General features: G+C 41.1%; 3 protein-coding genes across 4 annotated transcripts; 2 read left to right on the top strand and 1 right to left on the bottom strand.

The window, feature by feature from the left end:
• Window positions 1–538: 538 nt before the first annotated feature.
• tsfm (Ts translation elongation factor, mitochondrial) lies at window positions 539–5,317 on the top strand. Its single transcript, XM_080890993.1, has 6 exons — window positions 539–669; window positions 935–1,087; window positions 1,184–1,312; window positions 1,429–1,551; window positions 2,863–2,944; window positions 4,762–5,317. Exons 1-6 carry the CDS (start codon window positions 622–624, stop codon window positions 5,151–5,153), a joined length of 927 nt encoding a protein of 308 aa, XP_080747119.1. The 5' UTR covers window positions 539–621; the 3' UTR covers window positions 5,154–5,317.
• Window positions 5,318–6,994: 1,677 nt separating this feature from the next.
• Window positions 6,995–11,419, top strand: myl6 (myosin, light chain 6, alkali, smooth muscle and non-muscle). Its single transcript, XM_080890994.1, has 6 exons — window positions 6,995–7,111; window positions 7,388–7,415; window positions 8,329–8,472; window positions 9,052–9,225; window positions 9,388–9,465; window positions 11,091–11,419. Exons 1-6 carry the CDS (start codon window positions 7,109–7,111, stop codon window positions 11,117–11,119), a joined length of 456 nt encoding a protein of 151 aa, XP_080747120.1. The 5' UTR covers window positions 6,995–7,108; the 3' UTR covers window positions 11,120–11,419.
• Window positions 11,420–11,747: 328 nt separating this feature from the next.
• On the bottom strand, window positions 11,748–21,909 carry smarcc2 (SWI/SNF related BAF chromatin remodeling complex subunit C2). Of its 2 annotated transcripts, none has more exons than XM_080890991.1 (26): window positions 21,757–21,909; window positions 21,008–21,127; window positions 20,825–20,910; window positions 20,622–20,703; window positions 20,004–20,096; window positions 19,839–19,908; window positions 19,683–19,752; window positions 19,433–19,508; window positions 18,708–18,952; window positions 18,460–18,584; window positions 18,273–18,326; window positions 18,058–18,095; window positions 17,839–17,969; window positions 17,603–17,674; window positions 17,404–17,517; window positions 17,162–17,315; window positions 16,966–17,082; window positions 16,796–16,858; window positions 16,423–16,681; window positions 15,856–16,017; window positions 15,668–15,729; window positions 15,429–15,549; window positions 15,178–15,341; window positions 14,945–15,079; window positions 14,452–14,820; window positions 11,748–13,774 (listed from the first exon to the last, which is right to left on the bottom strand). In XM_080890991.1, exons 1-26 carry the CDS (start codon window positions 21,865–21,867, stop codon window positions 13,691–13,693), a joined length of 3,177 nt encoding a protein of 1,058 aa, XP_080747117.1. In that variant the 5' UTR covers window positions 21,868–21,909; the 3' UTR covers window positions 11,748–13,690. The 2 variants fall into 2 exon arrangements, with proteins under 2 accessions (XP_080747117.1, XP_080747118.1); XM_080890992.1 differs by having other exon boundaries at window positions 11,750–13,774; window positions 14,457–14,820.
• Between the last annotated feature and the right edge of the window lie 5,487 nt (window positions 21,910–27,396).

Here is a 27,396-nt window from a genome sequence, read left to right as displayed (position 1 = left end):
AACAAAGCAATATATGAGTTATTAATCTTTAACATTAACTAATAATGTTGTTGGTTAAACAGAAGCATCAACTGAGTCTTGATTTCAGTATAGGTGTGGAAAGTTTAGGTGATGCTGACTGGAAACCACAGATATCATGGTTGATAACCGACTATTAGCTCTCTAATCAGTTAGTTTCTAATTCATTTAGTAAAAGTTGTCTGTCTTTACATTTACATTACTATGTGAAAAAGAACATTTAGGCCTGTGTTACATTCTATGGGACTCTTTTGCTCTGTTTGCACATTTCAGAAACAATAAAAATATTGAACCCGCTGGTTTATTTTAACTCTTTTCACCATACTAATATATAATACATATACATGCTAATATGTATAATGCATAAACAATTAAGCATGGACAATATGTAGTTAATAGTAGGACTAGCTGGGGACGGTGGCCCCAAAATCTGCCCAAGGCTCCGCAAAACCTTGGGCTGGCTGCCCTCCAGTACTCTAGGTGGCGCAGAAGTGCAAGCAAATCACTTAAACACTTTTGTCCCTGGACGGCTTCCTTCCACAGCGTGGACGTCAATGACATTCTGAGCTTTCATAAGATTGCTCACTTCTGCTGGATGCGAAGATGTCCTTAACCTTTTTGTTCAGAACATTAACAAGAGATGTCGCAAAGGTAAGGGCATGATTGACGTTTAACTTTAAACTCGTGTTGTTTGTCTCGCTGAGTTAGCCTCCTGCGTTTGTGGGACATCTTCAGTGACTTAACTTTGCTAATTCATTCGCATTTCGTGCATTTCATAGCCACTTGATATCACAGCAGAAGCAAAATTTACTATAAATTTGTATTTACTGTGACCAATGGCATAGAATGGGTCCTCAAATACATAAATGTGGCTGCTTTGTTGAAGTTGTGGTGTGTGCTCCTCTGTGTCTCTAAGGTCAGTGTTGGCCAGCATGTGCAGTCTTTACACACGGGATGTCAGCTGCTGGCAGCAGAGAAAGCCCTCCTCATGAAACTGCGGAAAAGCACCGGCTACACTTTTATTAACTGTAAGAAAGCCCTGGAGAAGTTTGATAATGACGTAGCACAGGTGAGGGCCTCTCGTAATCTGTCAGGTGCTGTTCGGCGTTATGTCTTTGACACTGAGCTGTGGGACTGTTTTCAATGTAATTTGGCAAATGTTCAGGCAGAGACATGGCTGCATGAGCAGGCCCAGAAGGAGGGCTGGAGCAAAGCAAACAAGCTCGAAGGTCGCAAAGCCAAAGAGGGCCTGATCGGCGTGTTTGTGGGGGACAAAGCTGCGGTAATGGTTGAGGTAAGCCCACTGGTGCGGGGATTCATTAGCCATCTCCTCCTAGTTCTTCTCCTTTTTTCTTTTTCTCAACAACTTGGTCTTTTGTCTCTCTGTTTGTTTGTTTGTTTTTGATGCAGGTGAACTGTGAGACAGACTTTGTGGCACGCAATGAGAAGTTCCAGCAGCTGGTTAAGGATGTGACATTTGCCACCTTGGCCCACTTCAGAAATAAAACTCAAAGTCAGTCGGGATATGTAAAGGTAAGGATGCATGCTGAGGCCTGGGAGTAGAAATAAATGTTTATTTTAATTTCATAAATGTTAATGGAAACAGATCATTATTGTGTCACAACTTCACCTACCTCTAAGGTGCATGGAAGTCTAAACTAAAACATGATTTAGCATGTGGCCTTCAGACAAAACATAATAGAGTAGGTATGAACCAGAAAGAATGCACAGCAGTACATCAGCAACAAGGTACATCAACATGCACACCAACCAATGGGGCACCTACAGGGACGAGCATCGCAATTGGTCCTGCAGCTTCAGGCAAACATGAGCTGTGTACAGCCATGACCAAACACTGCTAGTTGTTCATTTAAATTGAATCTGGTGTTTTGAACATCCTGTTATGCCACACCAGTACTTGAACTCTTAAAACTGATTTGTGCAGCAACTTTTTGATACACCAGAGTTTTTAATGTGTCAGTGCTGACAGAGTAACACTTATGACGCGTGCCAGATGAGAATATATTGCAGCTTCCTTCAAGAATGCTTCTGGGAACCTGGGAAACGATGATGATGTTACCCATCTCCTTTATTAGATAGTTCTGTTTCCTCTTGACCAGGTCAACCTGAAGCTGCATAACCATATGTCCCACCAAAGGTGAAATGAAACGCACAGATTACAGAAATTATGGCAGTGCATGCTTTAACAGTGTTATCAGTCGTTCATTGGGTTTGGTAGGTTAAAAGTGCATTACTACTTCAGTGTTTTGGTTTTTTGTTGTTCTTTTTGTTTTTTACTACTTCAGTGTTGCATACTTTTTCTGTGGTCCAACCTTAAATCTTCAATCTAATCAAAATATGAGCTAAAATGTTGTATTTTCTTTAAGAACAATTGTATTTAACAAAAAAAAAAAAAAGAAAATCAACCTCACAGGCCTTTGGCTATACATTTTTTATGCTACCCAGTTATATGCAAAGTATTAGGCTAATGGATGACCCACCTGCCACTGGGACACCAACTTCAATACAAGAGCAGTAAATTTAAGTCAGAGTAATGAGTAGTATTGTAAAGTAACCACATCCCATTACCAGTTTAAATTCCCTTTTTGTATAAATACATTTTATATAAATAGGTAACTGTACATACTTGTGAGTAATTTCAAACTGAATTTGTGTCTGAATTTGTGTGGCCCACCTGCAGAACCTTCATAGCCCACCAGGGGGCTCCCGCCAACACTTTGGGAATCACTGCTCTAGTCACTTAGACACTCCTGAAGAAACGCAAAACTACACATTAGCCTTGTGTAGCAGTCCTTACACTAACAAACTGGCTTTTCTTTCCAGAGTGTCCTGTCAAGCGATGACTTAAGCAAACTCAGCGTGGGTGAAGGAACTTCACTAGCTGATCAGGTGGCTCTCACTATAGGTCAGTACTTTGCCTAAGGGACACTGCTCATTGTAAAGCACTTTTCACACATGGGACATATAACACTGCAGTCTGTTAAAATTATGGTTTTCTGTTATTCAGGCATTTCACTTTTATGCTCACAGCTTAATAGAAATATAAGATGGAGAGAAATGTGGTGCACACTTAAAGTAAACTGCTCAGAAAAATATGTTAAACACATCAGATCTCAATGGGGGGGGGGGGAGAGAGATCATGTTGGATATCTATGTATCTATAAGGATGCCAAATTCTTTGATGGAAAGGAAAATTAGCAGCCTGCAGAGGGCTGAATTTAAAGATGCCCTTGAAATCAAAGTGAAAACATTATGTGGCAGGCTAGTCTGTCTTACAAAGATTTTATTGCAGCAACTCAAAATGGTACTCACTAGTTTGAATGGCTCCCATGTGCTTGTATTGCATGCCTGATAACGTGGGGACATGCTCCTAATTAGGAGTCCTGGGGGATCTCCTCCCAGATCTGGACCACAGCATCACTGAGCACCTGGACAGTCTGAGGTGCAGACTGGTGAGGTTGGATGGACCGAAACATAATGTCCCAGATGTGTTCTATCGAATTTAGATCAGGCGAGTGTGGGGGACGGTCAACTGTATCAAATCTTTCATCCTTCAGGAACTGTCTGCTAACTCTCGCAACATGGCACCGGCCATTTACATGCGCTAGGATGAACCCAGGATCCACTGCTCCAGTGTGGGGTCTGACAATGGGTCCAAGGATTTCAAGGATAGCTAATGGGAGTCAGGGTGGCATTCCTTAGCCATCACTGACCCACCACCAAACCAATCATGCTGAACAATGTTGCAGCCAGCATAACGTTCTCCATGGCTTCAACAGACCCTTTTGCATCCATCACACAAGTCTGTGCTCAGGGGGAACCGTTTCTAATCTTTGAAAAGTACAAGGTGCCAGTGGTGGACCTGCCAATTCTGGTATTGTTTGGCTAATGACAGTTGAGCTCCACAGTACTGGGCAGTGAGCATAGAGCCAGCTAGGGAACGTTGGGTTCTCAGGCCACCCTCATGAAGTCTGTCTCTGATTGCTCAGACACATTAACATTTACACCAGTGGCCCGCTGGAGGTCGTTTTGTAGCTCTGGCAGTGCTCAAGTTCCTTCTTGCACAAAGGAGTGGAGACCGGTCCTGCTGATGGGTTAAAGAACCTTCTGCGGCCCTAGCCAACTCTCCTAGAGTAACTGCTTGTCTCCTGGAATCTCCTCCATGCTCTTGAGGCTGTGCTGCCACGCGGCGGTCCTTCTGGAAATGACACATACGAGTGTACCATCATAGAGGAGCTAAACTACCTGTGTAACCTCTTAGGGTCCAGATATTGCCTCATATGACCATGTTAATTTAATGAACACCAATCAGCTGAAACCGATTAACAACCCCCTCTGCTACTTGACTGACCAGATCAATAATATACTCTGATTAAAAAGTGTAACTTTTTTTGAGCAGTGTATGAAATATTGTAACAATACATTCAGACTTTGGCTGTTAAACTGATGCAGTAGGCTGGAGGTTATTAGGCAGTTAAAGTTTTACAGAAAAGTTGCTAGGCTAGGTTGTTCATTCAAGTGTAAAGCTGACATGTTTAGATGCTGTCAGATTGTCAGGAAGGAGTGCATGCTGTTTGGTTTGAAACAAAATGTAAATAAATAGAAATATAATCGGAACAAAATTTGAAATTGTCAAGTTTTTGAATTGTTGCTTAATAGCATGAAAATGAACAGTCTGTTGCAGCAGGCTTTGGTTTTATATCGGTGCCTCTTGCTCCTCAGGTCGCCTTGGTGAGAACATGTCTTTGAAGCGGGCAGTGACGGTGGGCATCCCTGCTGAGTGGAAAATTGGTTCATATGTACACGGCGGCATCAGCACCCAGACAGAGGTAGCCATGGGCCGTTATGGAGCCCTGGTCGTATTTCAGGGTGGAAAGGAAGGAGAGCAGGAAATGCTAGGTCGTAAACTGGGACAGCATATAGTGGGAGAGTCGCCTTTGTCTCTGGGTAACATGGATGACCTGCCCTGTGGCGAAAGTGAGACACGCCTGCTGCCTCAGACCTTCCTGGCAGACCCCAGCAGGACTGTGGCACAGTTCCTCAGAGGTCAGCAGGCTCGAGTGCTAGACTTTGTCCGATTTCAATGCGGCGAGACGACTGAAGACGCAGAATGAAGAGAGGGAAATTGTACATCCAGCTGAATTTGACATGTCTTCATTTCATGTGTGAATATAATTCAGGTTTTTGTGTACTCTGTAAGACTGAGGCATCACAGTCACACAGCATCATGAATTTGAAAGAGTGTGCGCCCGCAAACACTGGTACCTGATGAAATGACCAATCCAACATTAAAATCTTTTTCCTGAAAAACCTGTCTTAGTATTTCATTTTATACACTATTTGCATTTTAACACATAAATATACTTTTTTTTTTTTTTTAAATGAAAAGGTTTAGTGGTAATTATTTTCTTTCTTTATATATGACGAACCTCTTGCTTTGTAACCTAACTGAACTTACCATCCATCCATCTTCCGCTTATCTGGGGCCAGGTCGCGGGGGCAGCAGCCTAAGCAGAGAAGCCCAGACCTCTCTCTCTCCCCAGCCACCTCCTCCAGCTTGTCCTGGGGAACACCATGGCATTCCTAGACCAGCCAAGAGAGATTATCTCCAGCATGTCCTGGGTCTGCCCCAGGGCCTCCTCCTGATGGGACATGCCTGGAACACCTTACCCAGCAGCCATCCTTGTGAGATGCTCGAACCACCTCAAATGGCTCCTTTCAATGTGCAGGAGCAGTAGCTCTACTCTGAGCCCCTCCCGGATGGCTGAACTTGCTCTAAGGGAGAGGCCAGCCACCCTTCAGAGAAAGCTCATTTTCACCGCTTGTATCTGTGATCCCGTTCCTGACAAATTGCCCAACCTGTTATGCATCCTCATTGCAAAGAACAACATTTTTAGCAAAACCACTTTAAACCTTATCACTAAATTAGGTTAATTTATATAGTACCAAATCAAAACAACATTCATCTCAAGGTGCTTTATACTGCAAGTTAAAGCCAGTACAGTATTGTGGAGAAAACCCTAACAAACAACCCCCTTACGAGCAAGCACGTGAAGACGGTGGGAAGGAAGAACTCACTTTTGACAGGAATAAACACCTCAAGCAGAACCAGGCTGAGGGAGGGCAGCCAACTGCGACTGGTTGGGGATTGAGAGAAGAGAGAGTATCAGATGATGGGGCCAAACAGACTGAAGAAAATAAAATAAAAAAATTTATGATATGCTTCAGTGAAGAAGTGCTCTGTGCACACAGTATATCAAATGCCTCATCAAAAACAAGCCTAGATCACCCTATAAATCATGTCAAAGTCATTTTATTGTGGTCCACATGCATCCCACAATGATCTTAAGTGGGTTGCACCAGTAAAACTACATGATGAATTTGCAAAACTGGGGGGAAAAGCTCTGGCAGTTCAAAATATAAAGTTTTTATTAATTTACAGAAACGTTTACAGAGGTTCCTGTTAATAGAAAAAGCTATACATTCGTTAAGTGCTGTTGCTTCAATAAAAATAGAACTGAGGAATTTCACCCATTTGATAACCTATTGTCAGGGTAAGCAGATGCAATGTAGGCACAAAGCTGTCAAGCTGCCTGATTATTGGCTCCTCACTGAGCCCGGGATTAAAAAGTAGGCGGTGTTAGGTTAAGTCTAAAGGACAGCGTCATCTGTCACAGGTTTATACCATTAATGTGTGGCGATAGCAGGACTCAACGATGGGAATTCCCCGTTAAAAATATTCGATATTACAGCGTTCATGCAGTAGCTGTGCTTTACATTTCTGTGTTAATGTGTCGCATCTTATTTTTTCAGAAAACCGGAAGGGGGTGTGTAGCACGCGTGCAGGTTATGGCTCTGCAGCACCGTGCTGCACCACAAACGAGCTGCAACCCTGCAACTATGCGAGAAATGCAGCTGTTAAATGGAGGCATGTGATTGGCTGTTGCTGCCAAAGCAACGGTGACATCACCGGGGATGTACCACGCAGGAGCCGTTTGAGTCCTCGGAGCTCAGAGGAGGTCCAGCAGCTTGAGCCATCTGTCATCTAAACCCTCTAAAAAAAACAAACATGGTAAGTCAAAGATTCCCGCAGAAAATTTTATGGAAATATCGGCATTTTGCTGTATTTATGGAAAATGATTTTACCATCTCATAATCCAGCCCAGGTAACGCTAAATGCGAATCTGCTAGCCTGCTTCACTCACTCGAGCCTTTAGCTCCGAGCCGTTTCTTGCCTGTAATTGATGGCATTGCGGGATTAAGTCATCTGTAAATCTCACTGAAGTCTCTGTCGTTTTGTCTCATCTAACTGTTTCTCCTCTCTCTCTCTGAACTGTGCCTCAACCAGTCCGACCTAACGGAGGACCAGATCATGGGTGAGTCTCATTATGAAAAGGTGTTAAAGGGGTTTATTATCCATAACATTCATCGGGTTAATGTAACCAGTACATATTTAGAAAAAAAAGAAGAAAGCTCTGACTTCTGGCCCTGTACTTGAGTAGGATCGCTGCAGGTAAATGAGAACTGCAATGTGAAAGTGAGCTAAATTTAACTCACCTCACTGAATGGCATTCACTGTGGGAAACCTGAAGGCGCCTCACGACTCAAACTGGACAAGCGTTTAACTCTGAGTTCATCACTAGTGCTAACCTGCAAAACAGGACTTGGGTGAAACATGTTGATTTGTTTGCATGCTTGAGCTTTTTAAATGTGTGATATGCTAGCAGACACAATAACGACTCACATTTTTGTGGTGTAGGTGTGTCAAACGGCACTGAAACACAGTTTACATTGTTTGCTATGGTACGTTTGCTTTGTAGTGGTTTTTTTTTTGTTTTTTAACAGAACAGAAATGCTTTTCATGCTTTTGTAATTTTGTGCTGCACACTGACCACTGACAGTGAGGAGAGGACTTGGTTTATGTGAAGCGTGTCAGTTTTTGATTCCAGTGGAAAAAACTACATTGTGTATTTTATAGTAATGAAATGCTGTGTATTATTTTTACTGTAAGAGCACCATTGATTGCGAACAAGTATTTACAGCCGTGAGAATTTTATTGGCCCACTTGCTAACCTCTTGCTTTTTTGAAATGAAATGCACAGAAGCTGCTAGCGTTTACTGTCAAAACAACGTATGAAAAATCACGTTTTCCTTCCTACATACAGGGTATCAATAAAGCTTTAGTGCACACGTCATTACCTGTGTCATGAAGGCCTGTCTGTAATTTTTGGGAACCTAACATGCTCTGCCGCTGAACTGGAGTTCTGCATTTGCTTTCCTTCTCACTAGAGTTTAAAGAGGCCTTCCTTTTGTTTGACCGGACGGGCGAGGGGAAGATCACCTACAGCCAGTGTGGCGATGTTATCAGAGCTCTGGGACAGAACCCAGTCAATGCTGAAGTACTCAAAGTCCTGGGAAACCCCAAGCTGGAAGGCTAGTGTCTGATTCACTACTCACAACAAAAGCAGATGACTATCACCGCAGCATTAGTTTGTTTTGGTTAAGAGTGTGGTCAGGTGTACAATTACAAGGTCTCGTTATAACCGCCGCAAAGTAGTACAGGTGATAAGTCACTGCTTAGTGGCTTACTTTGTCAGTGTAACTTGTAAGAGTCACACCTGAACTAAAACACATGTCTGACTAAATTTACTGCTGTGTGCAAACTGAGTTTTGATCATAATAACAATGTGCACAAAACATTATTTATCTGATGCTACTGTTGGCTGTTCCCTTGCCCAAAGGGTCACCACAGCAGGTCCAAAGAAAGTGGCAGCAGAAAAAACATAGCTCTGAATGCAGATGAACAGGTTATTTGTGTCAGCCTTAAATATCATCTCCCACATCCATGTGACTGAACTCTGAATCATCACCATGAATGGGCAAGAAACAAAAGCCTCACAGAAAAACATCACAAAATTCTACTAAATTCAACCCAAAAACTCACATTATCTCAAACGTATTCACTTATTCACCTTCACCATTGAAGGCTCACTGTTGTTTGTCCCCCTGCAGAGATGAACACCAAGATGCTGGATTTTGAGCAGTTCCTGCCCATGTATCAGGCCATTGCTAAGAACAAGGACCAGTGCTCCTTTGATGACATTGTTGAAGGCCTGCGCGTCTTTGACAAGGAGGGAAATGGCACAGTGATGGGAGCTGAGCTGCGTCATGTCCTCACCACATTAGGTAAGACCTGCAGAATACATGAAGTATTAGTCACGATCTATAAATCACAGTTGGCCTGCGTTCAAGTAGTTATCTGTGTAAAGGCTGTGCTTTCTGCTTCTTTCAAATGTCTATTTCTTAATTCTGTGCTTCAGTGCTAATATGTTCTTCTTTATCTTCTAGGTGAAAAGATGACAGAAGAAGAGGTGGAGACTCTTTTAGCGGGACATGAAGACGCCAATGGCTGCATTAACTACGAAGGTAGATCATTGTGCATAAAAACCTTCTTAACAACAAATAAGAATCTCCAAAAGTTTATTCTGTTCATCTGGCCGTAGCGTTTTCAGTGGGAGAAACGTTTCGTCACTCATCCAAGTGACTTAATCAGTGACAAATAACAAATAAGAACCAGTTTATATGAGGAAAAATAACACTACTGCCATTGATTTTTACCCCTGAGCTGTAAAAGGCTGATGGGGTATTGTCATTACCCCGCTGGGCAGGCAGGCGGCATGGACCAGTGGCAGAACTAGGGTGACACATCCCTCTTCAGTGAAGTATGTGAAAATCCCCTATGCATAAATGGAGTCAACAAAATGTCCACAAAAACACAATTATGGGGGGGCAGCTTTTAAGGACATAAAAGTTTCCCCCCTTGCGTGGACACCCAAGTTTGTGAATTCGGTAACGTAATAATAAGGCGACATAGAATTTTGAAATTATACCATAGGTTCATCAATTAAAAATCTTAGATGAAATCAAATCTCAAAGTCAAGTTCAAGTTTCAGTAGCTTTTGTAAATTTCTCACACGTAGCACAGGAGATCGTTTTACAGAGTGTTTGGTTTAGATGTGCTGTGGTGCCAGCTACACATATTTACCTGCTTTATTGTCACATAATCTTAGTGGGACTTTGCGCAGCCTTGTGTCGGGCTAAAAACTGTGTGATATTCATTTCATCAGAGTTGGACATTTGAGTTCTCAGTTGCAGCTTTGTTGGGTATTGCCTAAAATAGATTTCAGGCTGCATTGGATGAATGTAGGGCCGCTGTACACAGTGTTTTTCTGTCTACGGAGGCCCTGAGTCAAACACACTGCAACACTGAAATGCCAGCAGGCAGAATTGGGAAGAGGGGATGCACAAGTGAGAAGCTAGAAGTAAACGGCTAATGGTGTTATATGAATCATAAAAGACATTGCATATTCTGCATATTGTTAATGTCTCCCCAGACACAGTTCTGTCTTGTTTTGTGCACTTTTGCAGTGTTTTTCTGTTTGCTGGTGTTTTCTTAAGTTGCAGTGTTTGACCTCTGAGCCACCGTAGCTGTGCGACTGCCTCATGCTCACTGACTCCTGTCTCATCGCTTTTGTCCATCATATAATATCTGGTTGAACAGAGGGTAGTGAATTAACTTTTTTTTTTTGTTTTTAATTTTTGTTTTAATGAATTGTGATGTTAGTCTGTAGATATTGAGCACTGATGGTGTTCTCTGACCTTTAACCTTTCTCTCCTGCGGTGCTCCTCAGCCCCACCTAAATGTGGCCTGCATGTAGCATCCTTGCACACCTTAAGGCTGCTCCCATGTTTAACGCTAACGATTTTGAGAGGGGGGAAAAGGATTTCAGGGTGAACCAAGTGTAAACATGAGCTAAAATGCGGCAAGCAGACACGAATTGTTTATTTAAATTTGTCTGCAGAACTCAAACATTTCTACCACACTTTTTTTTCCTTCCCTAGCTGTTTGCCTTTTTTCATAAATCTAATTATTCTAAATAAATTCAGGCTTTTGATCCTATTTGCTGATATGGCTGTTTAGGAAATGGCTTATACCCGACTTTATGTCTGTACTCTGAAATGCTGATTTTTCTCCATCACTCTCCACACAGAGCTCGTCCGGATGGTGCTGAGCGGTTGAGAACTTCCGAGGACCACTTCCGGATTATTTTCTCTGTTGTCTTGCCCTTCTATCCATGTCATCCCTTCCCCAATAAGTCTGTTTTGTTTCTGTGACATTTTTGTGCCTTTTCTGTCAAATGTGAAGAGACACTTTCACCTCAATTTCCAAACATTCACCTGCAGGCACAATCAGTAGTATTATCCCCCCGGATTGTTTAACTTTTGTCATCTTTATCTGTCTTGTCAGTTTTCTTGTGAATGGAAATAATAATGGGATTTCTGAAAGTTTGAAATAAAAATGCTGTTTTACAAAGTGTCATCAGGCCTGTGAGTCTGGTTAAAGTCGCATTACAAGCATGATGAAAAATATTTCACAATCATTTAAGTGGATATCAGATGATTTGTGTGTCGTGTCCTGAACTATATGAATTAGTGATGTTAGGTTTACACATTGAGCAAAAATAAAAATCAGTTGGAGATAATTGTCTGATTAGCTAATTAGATACATCCAAATAAAGAGCATCAGCCAGGCGATGCCTCCTCGAGGTCCACCAGGATATACTGTGCAGTCGTTCATCATCAGATACTTTAAGTTAGTAAGTCAACAAACCACTCTGAACAATGTCTCCTCTTCACATCTTTATTTTTTCCCAAACATTTTGTAATTAAAACCAGTTTTGACATTTTTTTTAATACAAACTGCCAGAATAACTGTCAGCACTAATGTGATGATTTACAGAGGAAACTTTTCTACTGTATAATAATCAATGGAACTGCTGCTACCTTCGGCATAGTGAAAAACATATAGAAACTGAACGGACACTTATTTCATATCACAAAATCCACACAATGTAATAATAACACAGATAAAAGAAGTCCATTTATGCTCACAACTGTGGTGAGGACTGCAATACTGGCTTGACGGACATCGACTGTAAAGTTTCACCATCTGACTGGATTATATTTCATGATACTGACATGATGTGCAGAACAACACGTGTTTCTTCTCGTAAGTTCTTCAAACAACAGATGGCACTGGAAAAAATTGTAAAAAAACAAAAAATAAAACTGAACGGTAACATGGTTTACAGATCCTAATGGCATGCGTTCACATACACACATGCTCACAGTCACATCTCAGACAGATCCGGCAGTCCTGTCCAAATCACACACAACTATGGAGAGGGTAAATATCAGTTACAAAGGTAATATACAGTTACAATGTTGACATATCAAAGAAAGAAGATGGCAAAAAAGAGTAAAAAATATATAAATGTATAGGATACAAAGTGAGGATATTGTTGCAGATATTAAGGACACGATTCTCCATTGTCAGCTGTTTAAGGTGCTCCCTTGTGTTTTTACAGCGTCAGCATTTCTTACATCTTTAAAGCGAAATGCACCAAGCTGCTTAAAAACATCCTCCTCACTCACCAAGAAACCACAATGAAACTCACTGAATAAATGTATGATAAACATGATTAGAAAAAACATTTTGGCTTAGCAGTTTACACAAAGTCCAAATCCAAATAAACGCGTGCGTGGTCGCTAACGGTATTAATCCCAGACTTTCTTTTCAAACAGAATTACATTCCTCACAAAAACCACAGCCTGGATGCTTCAAGTTCATTTGCACTTGCAAAACACAAAGCGCCACGGTCACGTTTTTCTCTAAGTGCTGTTGAAATGTGGGAGGGAGTAACCTCCTATAACAAAAAGAGGCCTTTTCAAGACCTCAGGTTGTCATTACTTTCAAATAGTTCCCATATTATTATTAGAGTAACAAGAGAGGTGTTTGTAACAGAAAATCCAGTTTACAGTACACTTTTCCCAAACTGCATCCACTCTGCGTTAAATTTCAGTGTGGCATCTTTTGATTAGAATCGTCTTCATTCCTTTCAGACTTTATACGGGTTTTAGAAACATGACACAATTGAAAACAGAGAAAAAAAATCATTTTCCCAATTAGCTTTCCAAAACCGTATTTAAGACAAGAAAGAGATCATATAAGTGCTCAAGTTCAATTTCATGGTTGCTTCAAGTCTTTCAATGCGACCTACAGAAACATATTAAAAGTGCTTTTGTCTTACATATATTTTAATTAGTACCTACAGTACGAGAGGGGAGGGGGACGCTAGAGAGCGTAGGAAGTACGAGACTTCACTAGCTGTGACAAACTGTTGCAGGAAAATAAATGCAACAATTTCCAAAACACTGAAAACATGAGATGAGTCTTTTCTCTTCTTCTCACTGAGTGCCAGCATGTTGATAAGACCATCTAAGCTTACCAGATCTCCTGGTGTCAAGCTTAAAATTCCAAAGTGAGACGCAGTCGAACACGCAGGATGAAAATCTATTTTCTTCATTAGTCGGTTCAATTTGAAAAAGGACTTCTTTTCTAACAGAGAGTCAAAGGCGGATTGATATTGGCGTTTCTTTTTCTTTCTCAAATCAATTGTCCTCTTGAAAACACACAAGCAAACAAAAAAAGAAATAGAAAATGTAAAATGAGTTCTCTTCCTTCGGTTGATGACTTCTTCATTTTAGATAATACAGGCAGGATTCAAAGTGGTCAGAGTCATTCAGATTCTCAGGAAATTTGCTTTTTCTCACTGTGGAGGAGGGACCGGAGCTGAGGGGTGGAGTGTCTCTCCGGGGAGAGGGGCGGTGGGCTCTGTGAGGGGGCAAACAGGAGAAAAATGTTACGTACGATTTGTAACATAGTATCATTAATTTATTAAATTTAGTCATTTATATTCACAAAATGTGAATTATGCATAATATATTATAATCTATGATATAATCATGATATATTATAATAGTAGACTAGAGTCGTAGTCCAAACAATACTATAACACTGATGTGTACTTGTGAAATAAAAGAATGATTGATCTTCTCCGTGTCAACCTTAGATTCTTCAATTCAGAAATAACTCAAGACTGTGTTGTTTGAAAGCTAGGTTTCAGAACATTATAAGCCGTCCCAAGTCATGGTGGCATGAAATGTTTGGTATTGTTTGATCATTTGCATCATGCCAACAGTATCTCACAATCAAGACAGTGAGAAGTCCTGTTTTAATGAGTGAACTCCGTTTCAGCTTTTTGGTCTTAGTTAATAACTTGTTGACAAAGATAAGATAAACTGTGCAGCTTTTAACTGTCGTTACTGCACCACTGCACAATTTCATGTATTTCACACACATTCATATTATTGAGTTTGCTTCAAGAATAAACATGTCTGTGAACATGTCCACAACTAATGAATGTAATAATTATAAATAAATATTACAACTACGGTGTACGAGGAACTGACAGCAAACGTAAATGTATTAACTACTATTAAAGCTGCTACCTCACCATGGAGTACAGATGTAGTGTTGGAGCTGGAGTGAGCAGCTGGGGTCTGACCCGGGGGACAAGGTGGCGAGGTGTGAGCGCTTGGTGGTGGCTGGGACTCGGGAGCTGGGGCTGAAGCGGCTGGTGGTGCTGGGCTGGGGGCTGGCTGTGGCGCTGGTGTGCTGGGAGCTTGCTGATTTGCGGTCAGGGCTTGAGGTGCCGGGGCCGCGGTGGCCTGAGTGGAGTGAGGGCCCCCTGCCTGGCTATGTTGCTGGTGCTGAATCTGCTGGAAGTGCTGCTGGCGAGCCCTCATCTCAGCGTATTTCAGCTGCTCCATGTGGAAGGACTGACGGTCAGCCAGCAGTTGCTGCCGCTGGTACTCCAACTGCTCACAGAGACAGACAGACATGTCTATGATTTAGGAAAACAGCATACTATACGCACTGCATTGAATGTAACTTAAGAATTTTCTTATTTTAATGCTACATATCCTTAAATTCCCCACTCACAGCCTCCCGCTCTCTGTCCATGATGGTTTCCAGCTCCTCAAAGTGTCGCAGTTTAATCTCAAGCTTCTTCATTTGAGTTTCCACCAGCAGAGCCACCAGAGATTTGATCTTCCTCTCTTCCACTGCAGCCAAATGCTGTGAGGAGAAAGAAGAAGAAGATTAGAGAAAATAAAAACAAAAAAAGCTGAAGATTGAAGATACGACAAGTATCACCTTGACTCAATGAATTTTACCTTGGCCTTGACAGCAGCAGCTGCTAGAGCGGAGGCAGCAGCAGTGGCCAGGTTCCCCTCTCCCACATCACGCTCCACCTTAGCTTTCCTTTCTCCTTCACTCTCCCCTTCCCTCTGTCCCTCCTCTGTTCCCTCTTTTCCATCCTTCTCCTTCTCCCCATCACCTATGAGAAACAAAAGTTTAATGTTTTTCACTGTTGACCAAAACCTTTATGTCTGCAACGTCTTATGAAGACAAAACCCTTTTGTACCCATCTCAGACTCTGTTTTGTCTGCCTCCCTCTCTCCTTCAGGTTCTCTTCCTCTTTCTTCTTCCTTCTTCCCATTCTCTGCCTGCTTTTCCTCTTCCTCATTCGCTCCATCTTTAGTCTCCTGTGTGGCAAAGTAAACAGCACAATATGATCCACAGAACTTTTACAGCAGAGATATATATATATATATATGTTTATAAAATGGCATTCTATTATGTTACAGTGAATTCTCATCATACCTTGGCCTCTCGTTTCTCCTCATTAGACTGGTTGTCACTCTTGCTTTCATCACTGCTTTCATCTGTAGAGAAGGCAAGCCACAACCTTTCAATGCGCTTTTTCTGACTACTCAACTTTTACAATCATTATTTTTAATTTTCTTTGTAGTGCAGCGTTCCAAAATTTATGCTGTGTGCATTTATCCTACCAGGCCTCTCTCCCTCCTCCAGACCGGTCCCTGCGATGCCACTGCCTTCCAGGCCATACAGAGGGTCCTGTCTGCCACTGACCCTCGCTGCTTCCTCCACCCGCCGCACATGAGCCTCCACAAGCGCAGCTGGAACCTCCTCCTTCATACGCGAAAACTCCTCTGAGCAGGGAGCGATAAATCACAATTAATGATGTGAAGCAAAAACAAGGACACTGATGGATTAGTCACCTCTAGTAGATTGAAAATGAACAAAATCGTTGCCTGAACAAAAGCGGTCTTATGAATGGCATGTACAGACATTTGGAGCTTCAATGATACAGGATTTGGTCAAGTGTTGGAAAGGTGTTGTTTAACATTTAATGGTCTCACTGTAGAAAATTAAAATGTATTTTGCTGTCTTCATTTTTATCCTATTGGATTATTTACTGGTTGATGTTTTCAGTGCCCTGTTGCTTCCTCTTTTTCCCATTCAGGCACTTACTATTAGCTCAAACTGTAACAACACAAAGAGACCATTTTTGTTTTCTACAGAGTTGGGTAATTTCAAATGGAGTTACTTCTCACCCAGAGCAGACTTGGCTGCGGCCGAGGCCACACGTGGGTCGACTACAGAGGCGAGGAAGGCCACGGTGCTCATGACAGGGTTTCCTGCTTGGCTGAAAGGTACCGGCTGGTAGGCAAGTGGGCCCAGGGAAGAAGAGCTGTCCTCCAAGTACGGGTCTTCAATGGGCAACCGCAGGAAGTGCAGGATACACTCATCCTGCGTACGGCTGCCCACGTGTTCGGACACTTTGTTCCAGTCGTCCTTATACATTTCCAAACCCTGAGGGAAGTAAAACCTACATTTAGCTCCATCTTTCCATGATGACATTTCCCAGTGTGGTATTACAGTGGCTGCTTTTACACTCTCTGATCATGTTTAAAACACTGAGTGTACCTCAAGTAGTAGTAGTGTTTCTTGCTCTGTCCACTCCCTCATGGAGCTGGCTGCACTCTTGCTCTGCACACAAAACATCACCATCACCTTGTTAACACAATTAAACCACCGATATTATGGTGAGTAAACAGAAACTATTCATTCTGTTATCCACCCTCCTGGACTTGTACCTTTGCAGAGCTTGTCTTCTTGCTGTACATGTCGGTCCGCAGCCCAAAGTTTTGCAGATCTGCTGGCTTGTCCTTCACTTTGTCAGGGAATGACATCATCTGCTGGGTGGCAGGGGTCTACAGGGTCAAAAAGGAACATATGTAAAACAACGTTGAAGATGTGTGCGCACGTGTCCATGCGTGTGTGTATACAAACCTGAGATGTCTTGGGCTGCAGGGGCACCAGGCTGGATGGAGTGTCTGCCAGGACGTGGAAGTGCGAGGTGGGAGGAGGACCCATGGGTGTGGGCCGGCTCTCAGAGTCCACCTGGTAGTTGATCAACCCCCACTGCTCCAGAAAGGCGTGGACTCTGTGGGGGGAGAAAATGTCTGGCGTATTTGTCGCAGGCAGTAAGTGATTTTGCAAACACTGGTTAGAAACACCTATCCTCCCCTTACCTCATGATTGCACACACATCTCCTGCCAGATTCCTACGGCAGGCAGTGGAGGTCAGGTACTCCTGAGGATTCAGTCTGTAGGTGTCAATCATGAAGTTCCTGTATGCTAGATAACTGAAACAACGAGGCTTTTAAATATCTGACAGATAAACAAATTTAAATGATTGAGCACTGTGTTGTGCACTGATCAAACACTTACATCTCAGGCGTTTTGGATTTGTTCTTCCCATTGAAAAACTCTGGCAGGGCTCGGCGCTCAATGGCATGAACACTGGAAGAAAACCAGATGCAAGTATGCAACACAAATTTCCCTCACTCATGGACCCTTAAAACGTTCTAATACTACGTCGTGTGGCGCTGCTTTTCATTTCAACGAGTTCACTTTTCTTTTCCTCATTCTGTTCTCACATGGGAAAAAAGCATTTTTATTCTTACCTGTTATAGTCAAACCAGGCTGCGTAGCTCGGAATGATGATGTGATGGGTTTGCTCAGTCACATTGTCCTCGTGGAGGTCTGAGCCTTTCACTGGCTCGCCCTTCACACTCGGGGAGCCTTCCTCCTCTTCCTGTTGTTCATACAAACATACAGTTGGGCTCACCAACACAGAATTACAGCCATGATTTTGTCATATGTACTATTAATTGTTAAAGTACCTTTCCTGTTGTTTCCATGGACTCGTCTTCTTGCTCATCTGTTAAATCACACAAAAGAGACGCGTGCGTGAAAGGGTCAATAGATTAATCAGCGCTTTATTACTGGAAATTACTGATGAATAACAGCCGAACACAACAAGCCTTTGCCATTTTTGGTGAAGCATTTATTAAACTGGTTGGCGGTGGTTAAATATGATTGTGTAGGTGAAGCTCACCCAAATCTGTCCCTCCTTTAACTGGGGTGGAATCAGAGTCCTTCTTGGTGTTATCTGCAGGGAGACAGAATTGGCTTGATTATTATTTTAAAAGAGGACCCATTAATATCTATATATATCTATATATATGTCAATGTATATATATATATATATGATGTGTTTTCAAAATATATGTAGACTTGTATACTTGTCTTTGCTGGGTTTCCCTCTTCAGATGCTGGAACAGGTGAAGCTTCATCCAAATCCTTGGACAGGTCCTCCTGTTCCTCCTCCCTCTGACCCCGTTTAGACTTGGTGTACGGGGTCGTTGGTCTGTTGACACGCACACAAAGGGAACATATGTGTATTGCATTATTTTTCATAACCCTCTGTTTTTTTTCTCCAACAGGGAGTCGAAGAACATCATCATGCATCAGGACATGACTCTTAACAAACCCTTTTTTGGTGTTCTTCTTCTTGCTCTCCTGAGGTGGTGGGGTTGGGGAGGGTGATGGCGAGCGCTTCCTCTTCTTGGCGCTGCCAGGTTTCTTGTCCCTCCGCTCGTCTGGTGTGGTCACCTCATCTGTCAGGGTCTTGGCGGAGATCCTCTTCCTCTTAGGACAGCCCTCTCCAACCTCATAGTCCTCCTCGTTCATCCACTCGTTATACTGGTCCAGATCTAAAATCCACTTTGCATGGACCTGTAAATAAATAATAAATAAATGATAAATAAATAAACCAATTATTATCTGCCCAGAAGTGAAATATTTTCAGCAATCGTGTCAACCACCAGGATGGTAGAGGAGGAGGTGAAAGGAGGAAGACCTAAACTGAGTTATAATAAAGTTGTAATAAAGTTATAATAAAAGTTATAATAAAAGACTGAAACTCATGATATTAACCTCTGTTATTAAAGACTTCATTTTGCAGAAAAAAACAAGGACAAATTAAAATTCAAGCTGAAATCAAAAAGGTTTCCAAAAACATACAGATGTATCTGTAACATTTAAGTGCTGCACAGTGGACAAATAAAAAAAAAGATCCTTGAATTTAAATACTGCAAGTATCATGTAGCATTAATAAAGCGGTCAAATACTTGATTAAACTCAGGGAGTATTAGAAAATCTGCTGTTTAAATTCATACAGACTGACACAGACAGAAAAAAAGCAACAACAAATACCTTCCTGGGCTTTTCTGGGGAGGGAGGATCTTCTACCGCAGCCTCAATTTCACTGGCTGCGATCCAGGTATCGTAACTAAACAGTGAAGGGAATGAGGTTAAAGCTCGCATTAGGTGGGAAAAGCACAAGTTTCGCCATGTAACACCACAGCAGGAGGGGTAATGTCAGCTTAACCTTCTAAAAACCAAAGATGTATTGAGAAAACAAGACAAGTAGATAAAAGTGAGCTGCACAATGCTCAGAACAAACCTGTCAGGAAAATATCCCCAGTGAAGCAGCACTTGCTTGTCTCTCTTCATCACAGGACGAACCCACTCCTCTGGACCAAGAAGATCGGACGATGTTAGCGCAAATCTGACTCGTGCAGTAAAACTTGTAACAGTGCCTACCGAGACAAAACCTCACCTTCCTCCAGACTGGCAGGAATAGGCACAACAACGTGGGAGCTGGAGGCCTTGTCTTCGGTTACTGAGCCCTGCAACACAAGAAAACATGAGTAGAACCATTTGAATGTAAATTAAATCTGTCTGTAGTAAATGATCTGCCTGAAAGGCTCCTTTTAAAACACACCTGATGTCTTTTGATGATGTCTTTCAGTTTCCCCAGCAGCTTTGGCTCTATGTCAGGACTCAGGTAGATGACGGGCCTAGTCAGACAGTTGTTCTGGAAGAATTGGAGCAGATACATAACTTACACGACTACATTTGCGAGCACTGATTCAAATAATCAAGACGAATCACAAAACAATACAATAATCTAAACTCAGTTCTGCCCAATATTAGTTTTGCTATAAGCTTATTGGTGCAGTCTTCCATAACAGTCCCAGTTTCTCATGTGCCCTCTTTGGAATATTAATTGCCCAGTACTTGATTAAAAGTAGAAATCACCATGCCACAGCAGATGAAGAAATCTAGATGATCTTGGAAAACCGCAGGACTGATTAAGTAGGATTTCTGTGGATGTCTTTCAGTACATCTATGTGTAATGATCAGGCAGCTTGATTCCCAGACTCTTTTGAAATTTAGCGTAACCAAAGGACACGGTGTTCACTTTGCTATCATTTAAATTTAATGCCTGCAGTAGGAAAAACCATCAAAAATTTACTCCTGTTAGATAAATTAATCAAAATATGGCCTGAAATTTTCTACTGTCCATTGACAACCATAAAAGCACTGCTGCAAAACTCACCTGCACTAAGGACTTCTCAATCGTCATGAACATCTCCACATTTCGGTCCATCCTCGACGGATTCTGGAAGTCAAACCTGCGCCTACCAGGAGTTTAGACTGGAGTTACACACGAAACGGCAACATAGCCAATATCCAACTGAGCACCGTAACTTAACAGCCACTAGCCCAGACGTCTAAACTCAGCTAGAAAGAAAGTCTTACCATCCTTGGTCACTTTTGAACTTGTAGGCTGCAGCCAGGATGTGGCAGAGAGCCCCTCCTGACTTAAAGTCCAAGAAGCATTTCATCTGCAGGGATACAACTCAACACATTCAGAATAACAGCAGTTTAAATTAGGTATCTATTTTTGAATGTAACAGATATACAGATGTTTAAGACACGTACCGGCAGCTTGGTGAGCGGAGGGTTACTGACATGTCGACCGAACACCTCCTCCTGGAACTGGAGCAGCTGGACCACCAGGCTGGACAGAGATTTGTTGGTGGGGGGCTCGGCCTGGATGTACTGTGCGCAAACACATGAAAATAAACTCAACTGTGCTGCTGGATGCCTTTATCAGATATCTCAAAGGAAGGAAATTTCCGTGAAAACTGCGACACGGATTGGTAAATGGGGAGGGGATGGAGTCACAAATATCGCTAACCTTTCATTTTTATCACTGTTTACTAAAAGTGTTGTTTTTTTTTATTCGATTATTGTGTTTAAACACCAGCGCAGCGCTCAGTGTTATTCAACACCGGACATTGCTTCAGTCAGCGCGGCGCGCCACAGAGCCAACATCTGGATCCGAGCTGCCTCACCGTTAGCCTATTAGCTTACTAGCTAGCTAGCGGGCTGGCCGGCTAAAGTCACCCTTCAACAAAAATCCATCCTCTGAGGTCAGACTGTGTGCTTGTTTTAGATCGGTTTAACTACAACAGTGCTCAGAGAAGCTGCCGTTAGTGGCTGCATCTGATGCAGCTGTTGGCTCAGCATCCTTTTGTATCCCGGCTCGAGTGAATCAAACAGCTGGACGCTCAGCAGCACCCTCCCTCCTCTCTTTGTCACTGCCTCTGCCCAATAGGTAAGTGGCCATATTTCAACGTGAAAAATGGAAGGTCTCTCTGTAGGATAGCAAAACATGCGGTCGGTACCTTTTTGTAATTCTTTCCCAGCCAGACACGGACATTATCAAACTGAGAAACGGTATCAGACGCTTCGAAATATTTTACATTCGGGCCGCCGTCTTTCTTCCGCACCGCCATCTTTGCCTGCAGACAACTAGTCGAAGTTGCCTGCCGCCCAGCGACCACAGCGCGAAACTGCAGCTCCCGGACAGCACAGAGACTGTAGTGACAACCAAAGTACAACAGGGGGCGCAGCGGTGTAGATAATGTTTTTTGTCCTTCAACAATACTATTATAAAAATGTTTATGCTACCCTCTCAGAACACACAGACAGACAGTCAGCAATTAAATTGAGACCAATTAATAAGGAGACTTTAAAAAAAAATGTCCGGTAATGGATCATTTCGCAATTCGGCTGTCAGTGTTTGAAGGGAGTCTTACATAAGAGAGTCAGGTGGATCCTTAGGTCATCAAAAGCAAACTTCAGCAGATCTTTAAGTTATACTGAAGCCAGTCTATGTTTTTTTGTGTGTGAGTAAAAGCTCAACAAATGTGGAACACACTAATGAACAAATCCCCAGGCGTATGTAAAATGTACAGGAGCTTGCAGAGTATTAATAAAAATCTTATTTAATAACCAGTATTAATAGTTAGTTTGATGCCTGTGCCTGTTTGTAAAATTCACCTTATGCATCCACTCTAGAAGGGATGAGGAGGCTCATTATGCCAAGGCCCTGAATGGGCTACAGGGTGAGTCTAAAATAAAGCACTTACCTGTAAATGTGTGTGGGGGAAAAATGATATGGCAGTGATTGGCCTCCTTAGCAGTTAAATAACCCCCTGCAACAGGATGTCAGTAAGAGTGCTCACGAGACACTCAAGAAAGAAGGCAGGCAAGTGTTTTTTTTTTTTTAAATCTTTTATTGAACTGTGAAAAATAAAAATGGAAAACGACAATTTCTGATTCAGTGCAACAAAAAGTGAGTAAATCTATTTGATGGTAATTCACATGAATCGGATATGTGTTTTATGCACTAAGTCAATGATTTTAACTTAAATCATGAAAGCACTTACATGTTTCCAGCAGGTGTCCGGTCTCTATTTAACCTCTAGTTTTCAGTGTCATCAGAATCAGAATTCTTTAATAGTCCCTAAAGAAATGATGTATATCATGTGTTATGTGATTGTGGACAAATTAAATCAATTCCCCTCCTCAGCCTGGCGATAACTACAGGAAATGCGTTTGGAGGTGTTATCTTAACTTGGGGGTTAGGATCTCTCAATGGATTTTCAATTATCTATAAAAATAAAATTATTTTAACTTTGTCTGTTTGTTGTCCTTTTTTCATCTTTATGTGTGTTTAGTAGGACTTTAAGTTTTTTCTTTCAATCCTCCAAAAACTACTCAAATGAACAATCTCATATAAACTCACTGTGTGGTAAAACTGAGCAGTATTTTGTGCAGTGCTTCATTTAAAAAGGTCATGTGGGGAAAAGGTGGTGAGCATTATCAGAATTTGAAAGTTCAAATTAGATTCCAGATTTGGTTCAGCTAAGTGCCAGAGTAGATATTTTTTTCTGCTATTCCCTATTATGTTGAACACTTTGATATTTTCTGGTCACCTTTTATGTCTTCTTATAAAGTACTTGTTTTAAATCAAAAATACATATGTAAATATGGGTTCAGTTAAATTGCTGCAGTAAAAGAACTAAAAATTGCACACATGTCACAAGTTTAATGTTGTATGGATACAAGACTTTTAATCACAGCATATTCAGTATGTATATATATATATATATATATATGTGTGTGTGTGTGTGTGTGTGTGTATAGATAGATAGATAGATATATACATATTAGGGGTGCAACGATACACAAAATTCACGGTTCGGTTCGGTTCGATACTTTGGTGTCACGGTTTGATATTTTTTCGATACAAAAAAATGTTCATGCCTTTTTAATTTGTCATTTATTAAAATTATAAATATAGATTTCAACTCAAAAGTACAGTTTTTAAATTTAATGTTGCTGAAACAACAAACTAATAATAATAAAAATAAATCTATCTGATCGAGAAATCTTTGGAAAAGAGAGTTTATTACAGAGAAATGGCTCTTTCCAAAATAAAAGCTATACTATCCGCTTCTTCTGGGCTATATTCTCAGCAGCATATTAAACATATCAGGTCCCCATAAGGAGAATCATGTGCTAACGGCTGTCTAAATGACTCGAGTAAAGTTTGTAGCATGCCTACTTGTTGTATATATATATATATATATATATATATATATATATATATATATATATATATATATATATATATATATATATATATGTGTGTGTGTGTGTGTGTGTGTGTGTGTGTGTGTGTGTGTGTGTGTGTGTGTGTGTGTGTGTGTATACAAAAGTCTTTTATGTGGGAGCAAATTCAGCAGCCATTAAAGTTCAGAAATAACTGAGCAAAATATAGATATGTCAGACTGTTTTCATGTTCCTGACCTTTAAACTGGTCCTCGTTTAGTCAGAGGCTGAATTAACCTTCATTAACAAAGAATAGGTGTGTGTGTGTGTGTGCATGTGTGTGAATGTTGCCTGACCCAGACTAATTTGTGAAAGTCCACAGACACCACTGGGCAGAATAGCGCTCCTTGAACTAATATTCCTCAGACTCTTGGTGTGTTTGTATTTGCTCAGGAGCGTGTGCGTGTGTGTGCATATCTTTGTAATGGTGCGTGTTTGTGTGTGTGAGTGTTGTACACAGGGCTGCCTGTGCTGAGGGAGAGAGAGTGAAGCCTATTGATTATTTTAATCCTCCTATTTGTGAGTCTGTGATCCTCTCGGCTCAGCCTTCCACAGGGGGATTGCTAATGGGGCTGAACGCTTCCCTCCTCAGCCCTCTCCTCTCCCTGTCCAATTAACTTAACGCTGGAATCTGCAAGGAGGGAGTGCTGGGACTCAGAGGGAGGGAGACACTGCTGAGATACATGCCCAACAACCCCCCGTGCAGCATTCCCCTTACCTACTGTCCACATTCAGCAAGAACCTCCTCGTTCTGAATAGTATAAGCGCTCACCTTTAATTAAAGATCCATCTCCTTGTTTTTATTCCAGGGAGGTGAGACTCTTTCATGTTTCAATGTTTCACTTTCAGTGGGTGGCTTCGGAAAGGGCCAGAAGCAGCAGCAGGTGAAGAAACAAGTCTGATAATGGGAAAGCTCTCTTCAAGCAGGTTGCTGTAGCAGCAATTAAGACAAATCTTTGACATTTCAATAACTATTTGCAACACTAGTACGTTCAGCTCACTCATGAAGAATTTTAGGCATCAAGCTTTTTGATCATAAACCTGAAACAAAGGTATTCACCAGGCATTGTTTTATGCAATTCAATTTTATATGCAGGCTCCTCTGTCTACACTGGATGTTTGTAGGCAGTGCAAAAGCAACCATGTACAAACCACAGCGCATTTTTCTTATTTATATTATTTTTGATCAATAGTTGAATTTTGTGCTTAGTACAAAAAATGTTAGCATGCTAACATGGATGGAAAAACCTTCAAAACATCAACATGTTAGCATTCTAAGCCTGTTTGGATGTTAAAGTTAGCATTCAGGTCAAAGCAACACTTTAAAAAAATCAGAATATTGTAAAAAGAAACATGTCTACGTAAATACTGCCTGTTAAAGATATGGTTTTTTTTTTTTTTTAACAGAACAAAATAGATCAGAATATCAAATATGCGCCCATTTGTCAACATTGTGTGGCTATGGATGCCTGTGGCTGACATGCTCCTGCTTAACCAACTCACTAAATTTGGAATAACTTATTTTTGTGTATGTTTTGTTTTGGGGATTTACTGCCACTAAAATCCTACAAAGAGAAACGCACAGCTAAAAATGTCCACAAATACATGTAGTTTACAGTAAAATCAATGTTTTTGCACACATACAACGTGTTGCAATTCCACCATTACAGTGCTTATTATCCTGACCAATTTGCACATTGCCAGAAATGTAAATTCAGTTAAATTTAATTTTCCACATTTGCACGATAATTTGCAAAGCTCATAAACCCATAATTTATTCACAATAGAACACAGAGAACTTATTAGATGTAGTTTAGAATTGTCTTGCTGAAATATTATAGGCCTTCCCACCCTGGTGGGAGCACATGTTGTTCTAAAACCTATATATACATTTCTGCATTTTTGGGCCATTCCAGTTGTGCCAGCTGCCAATTCAATAGAAAATGATGCATCCCGTACCATCAAAGATGCAGAATGGTCCCTCTCTTCTTTAGACAAGACCTGTTCTCCATGTTTTCCAAAGAGATTTGTCTGTACACAGACCAGTTCTCCACTTTGTCTCAGTCCAGATCTCAGAGATGATGGTGGTGTTTGAGGATCCTGTTGAAGCTTTAATCTGCATTTGTGTATGGCACAGCAAACTGTGTTCACAGAAAATGATTTCTGGAACTGTTCCTCAGCTTGTGCAGTGATTTCTATGCCTGTATTTAATGCAGTGCTGCCACAGGGCCAGTGATTTCACACAGATTGCACACAGAGATTTCTCCAGATTCTCTGAATTTTTTGACATTATGCAATGTAGATGATATTGAAGAGATATTCAGTCTTCAAACTTTTATGTTTAGGACCATTGTCCTAAAATTGTTCAGCAGTTTGTAGATACCGTTTTGGGTTTTTGTTGCAGATTGATGAACATTTGCCTATTTTTTCTTCTGAGAAACTGTGCCACTATAAAATGTTCTTTTTATACCCAATCATGTAACAGATGAACTAATAAGTTTTATTACTCCAATCTAATTAACTTTTTTTAATTACCACCTACTTTTCCAGCCTTTTTGCTAATATGAGTTAATATTTTTCACTGGGCAGATTTGCTAAACAGAGAAAGTTAAATAGTGCTCATAGGTGTAGTTAGTTTTACAGGTAATTTTAAAAAGTTGCAAAGCTGTATTTTAAACACAGGTGTAGACAGATTATTATTATTGATGCAAATACCAGTAAGCATTAGGAAACCAGTTTGCTTGTTTTAAAGATTCTCCTCTCTCTATTTTGTGCCTTGAGAAAGGAGCATATCAAGTTTTTTGGAGTTAGGGTTGTATATTTTTAAATATACAATATATATAGATAGATAGATAGATAGATAGATAGATAGATAGATAGATAGATAGATAGATAGATAGATAGATAGATAGATAGATAGATAGATAGATAGATAGATAGATAGATAGATAGATAGATAGATAGATAGATAGATAGATAGATAGATAGATTGATTTGCTGTTCTTCTTTTTCATATTTATATACAAAAAGTGCAAGACAGAAAGCCTCTGCATATAATGCAGTCAAGCAGGGACACACACACACACACATTGTTGTTCAGGATTTTGAGAGAGTTGTGCATCTCAAGGCAACTGTTGCAATATTATGTGAGCAAATAACTGAACCTGAAGAATGTGTTAGACCTCAGTGCTGCAAAAAAAAAAAAGGATTTTTTTTTTTTAACATATAAAAAACACCCTGAAAACTTCAAAGACACTTTATCATAACAGGTCTGCAACAGCTTCTTTGTTTTCCTGTGGAAAGAAGACAGAATAAAAGCAATAAAGAAAGCACTGGTTCCGCCTGACAGTAAAATCATCCTGAAT

Source organism: Rhamphochromis sp. 'chilingali', assembly GCF_963969265.1.
Source record: "Rhamphochromis sp. 'chilingali' genome assembly, chromosome: 9".
Taxonomy (NCBI): domain Eukaryota; kingdom Metazoa; phylum Chordata; class Actinopteri; order Cichliformes; family Cichlidae; genus Rhamphochromis; species Rhamphochromis sp. 'chilingali'.
This window is presented reverse-complemented; position numbering and strand designations above follow the sequence as displayed.

Bases quoted from the DNA above. Each gene is read 5' to 3' on its own strand.
- tsfm (XM_080890993.1), top strand. From the start codon at position 622: ATGTCCTTAACCTTTTTGTTCAGAACATTAACAAGAGATGTCGCAAAG. The intron at 670-934 runs GTAAGGGCATGA...TGTGTCTCTAAG, and splicing joins TAACAAGAGATGTCGCAAAG to GTCAGTGTTGGCCAGCATGT. The intron at 1,313-1,428 runs GTAAGCCCACTG...TTTTTGATGCAG, and splicing joins AAGCTGCGGTAATGGTTGAG to GTGAACTGTGAGACAGACTT.
- smarcc2 (XM_080890991.1), bottom strand. From the start codon at position 21,867: ATGGCGGTGCGGAAGAAAGACGGCGGCCCGAATGTAAAATATTTCGAA. The intron at 19,509-19,682 runs GTTTGTTCTGAG...TTCACTGTTTAG, and splicing joins TGGGGATATTTTCCTGACAG to TTACGATACCTGGATCGCAG. The intron at 18,327-18,459 runs GTATACAAGTCT...GTCTCCCTGCAG, and splicing joins GGGAAACCCAGCAAAGACAA to ATAACACCAAGAAGGACTCT.
- myl6 (XM_080890994.1), top strand. The intron at 8,473-9,051 runs GCTAGTGTCTGA...GTCCCCCTGCAG, and splicing joins GGGAAACCCCAAGCTGGAAG to AGATGAACACCAAGATGCTG. The intron at 9,466-11,090 runs GTAGATCATTGT...CTCTCCACACAG, and splicing joins TGGCTGCATTAACTACGAAG to AGCTCGTCCGGATGGTGCTG.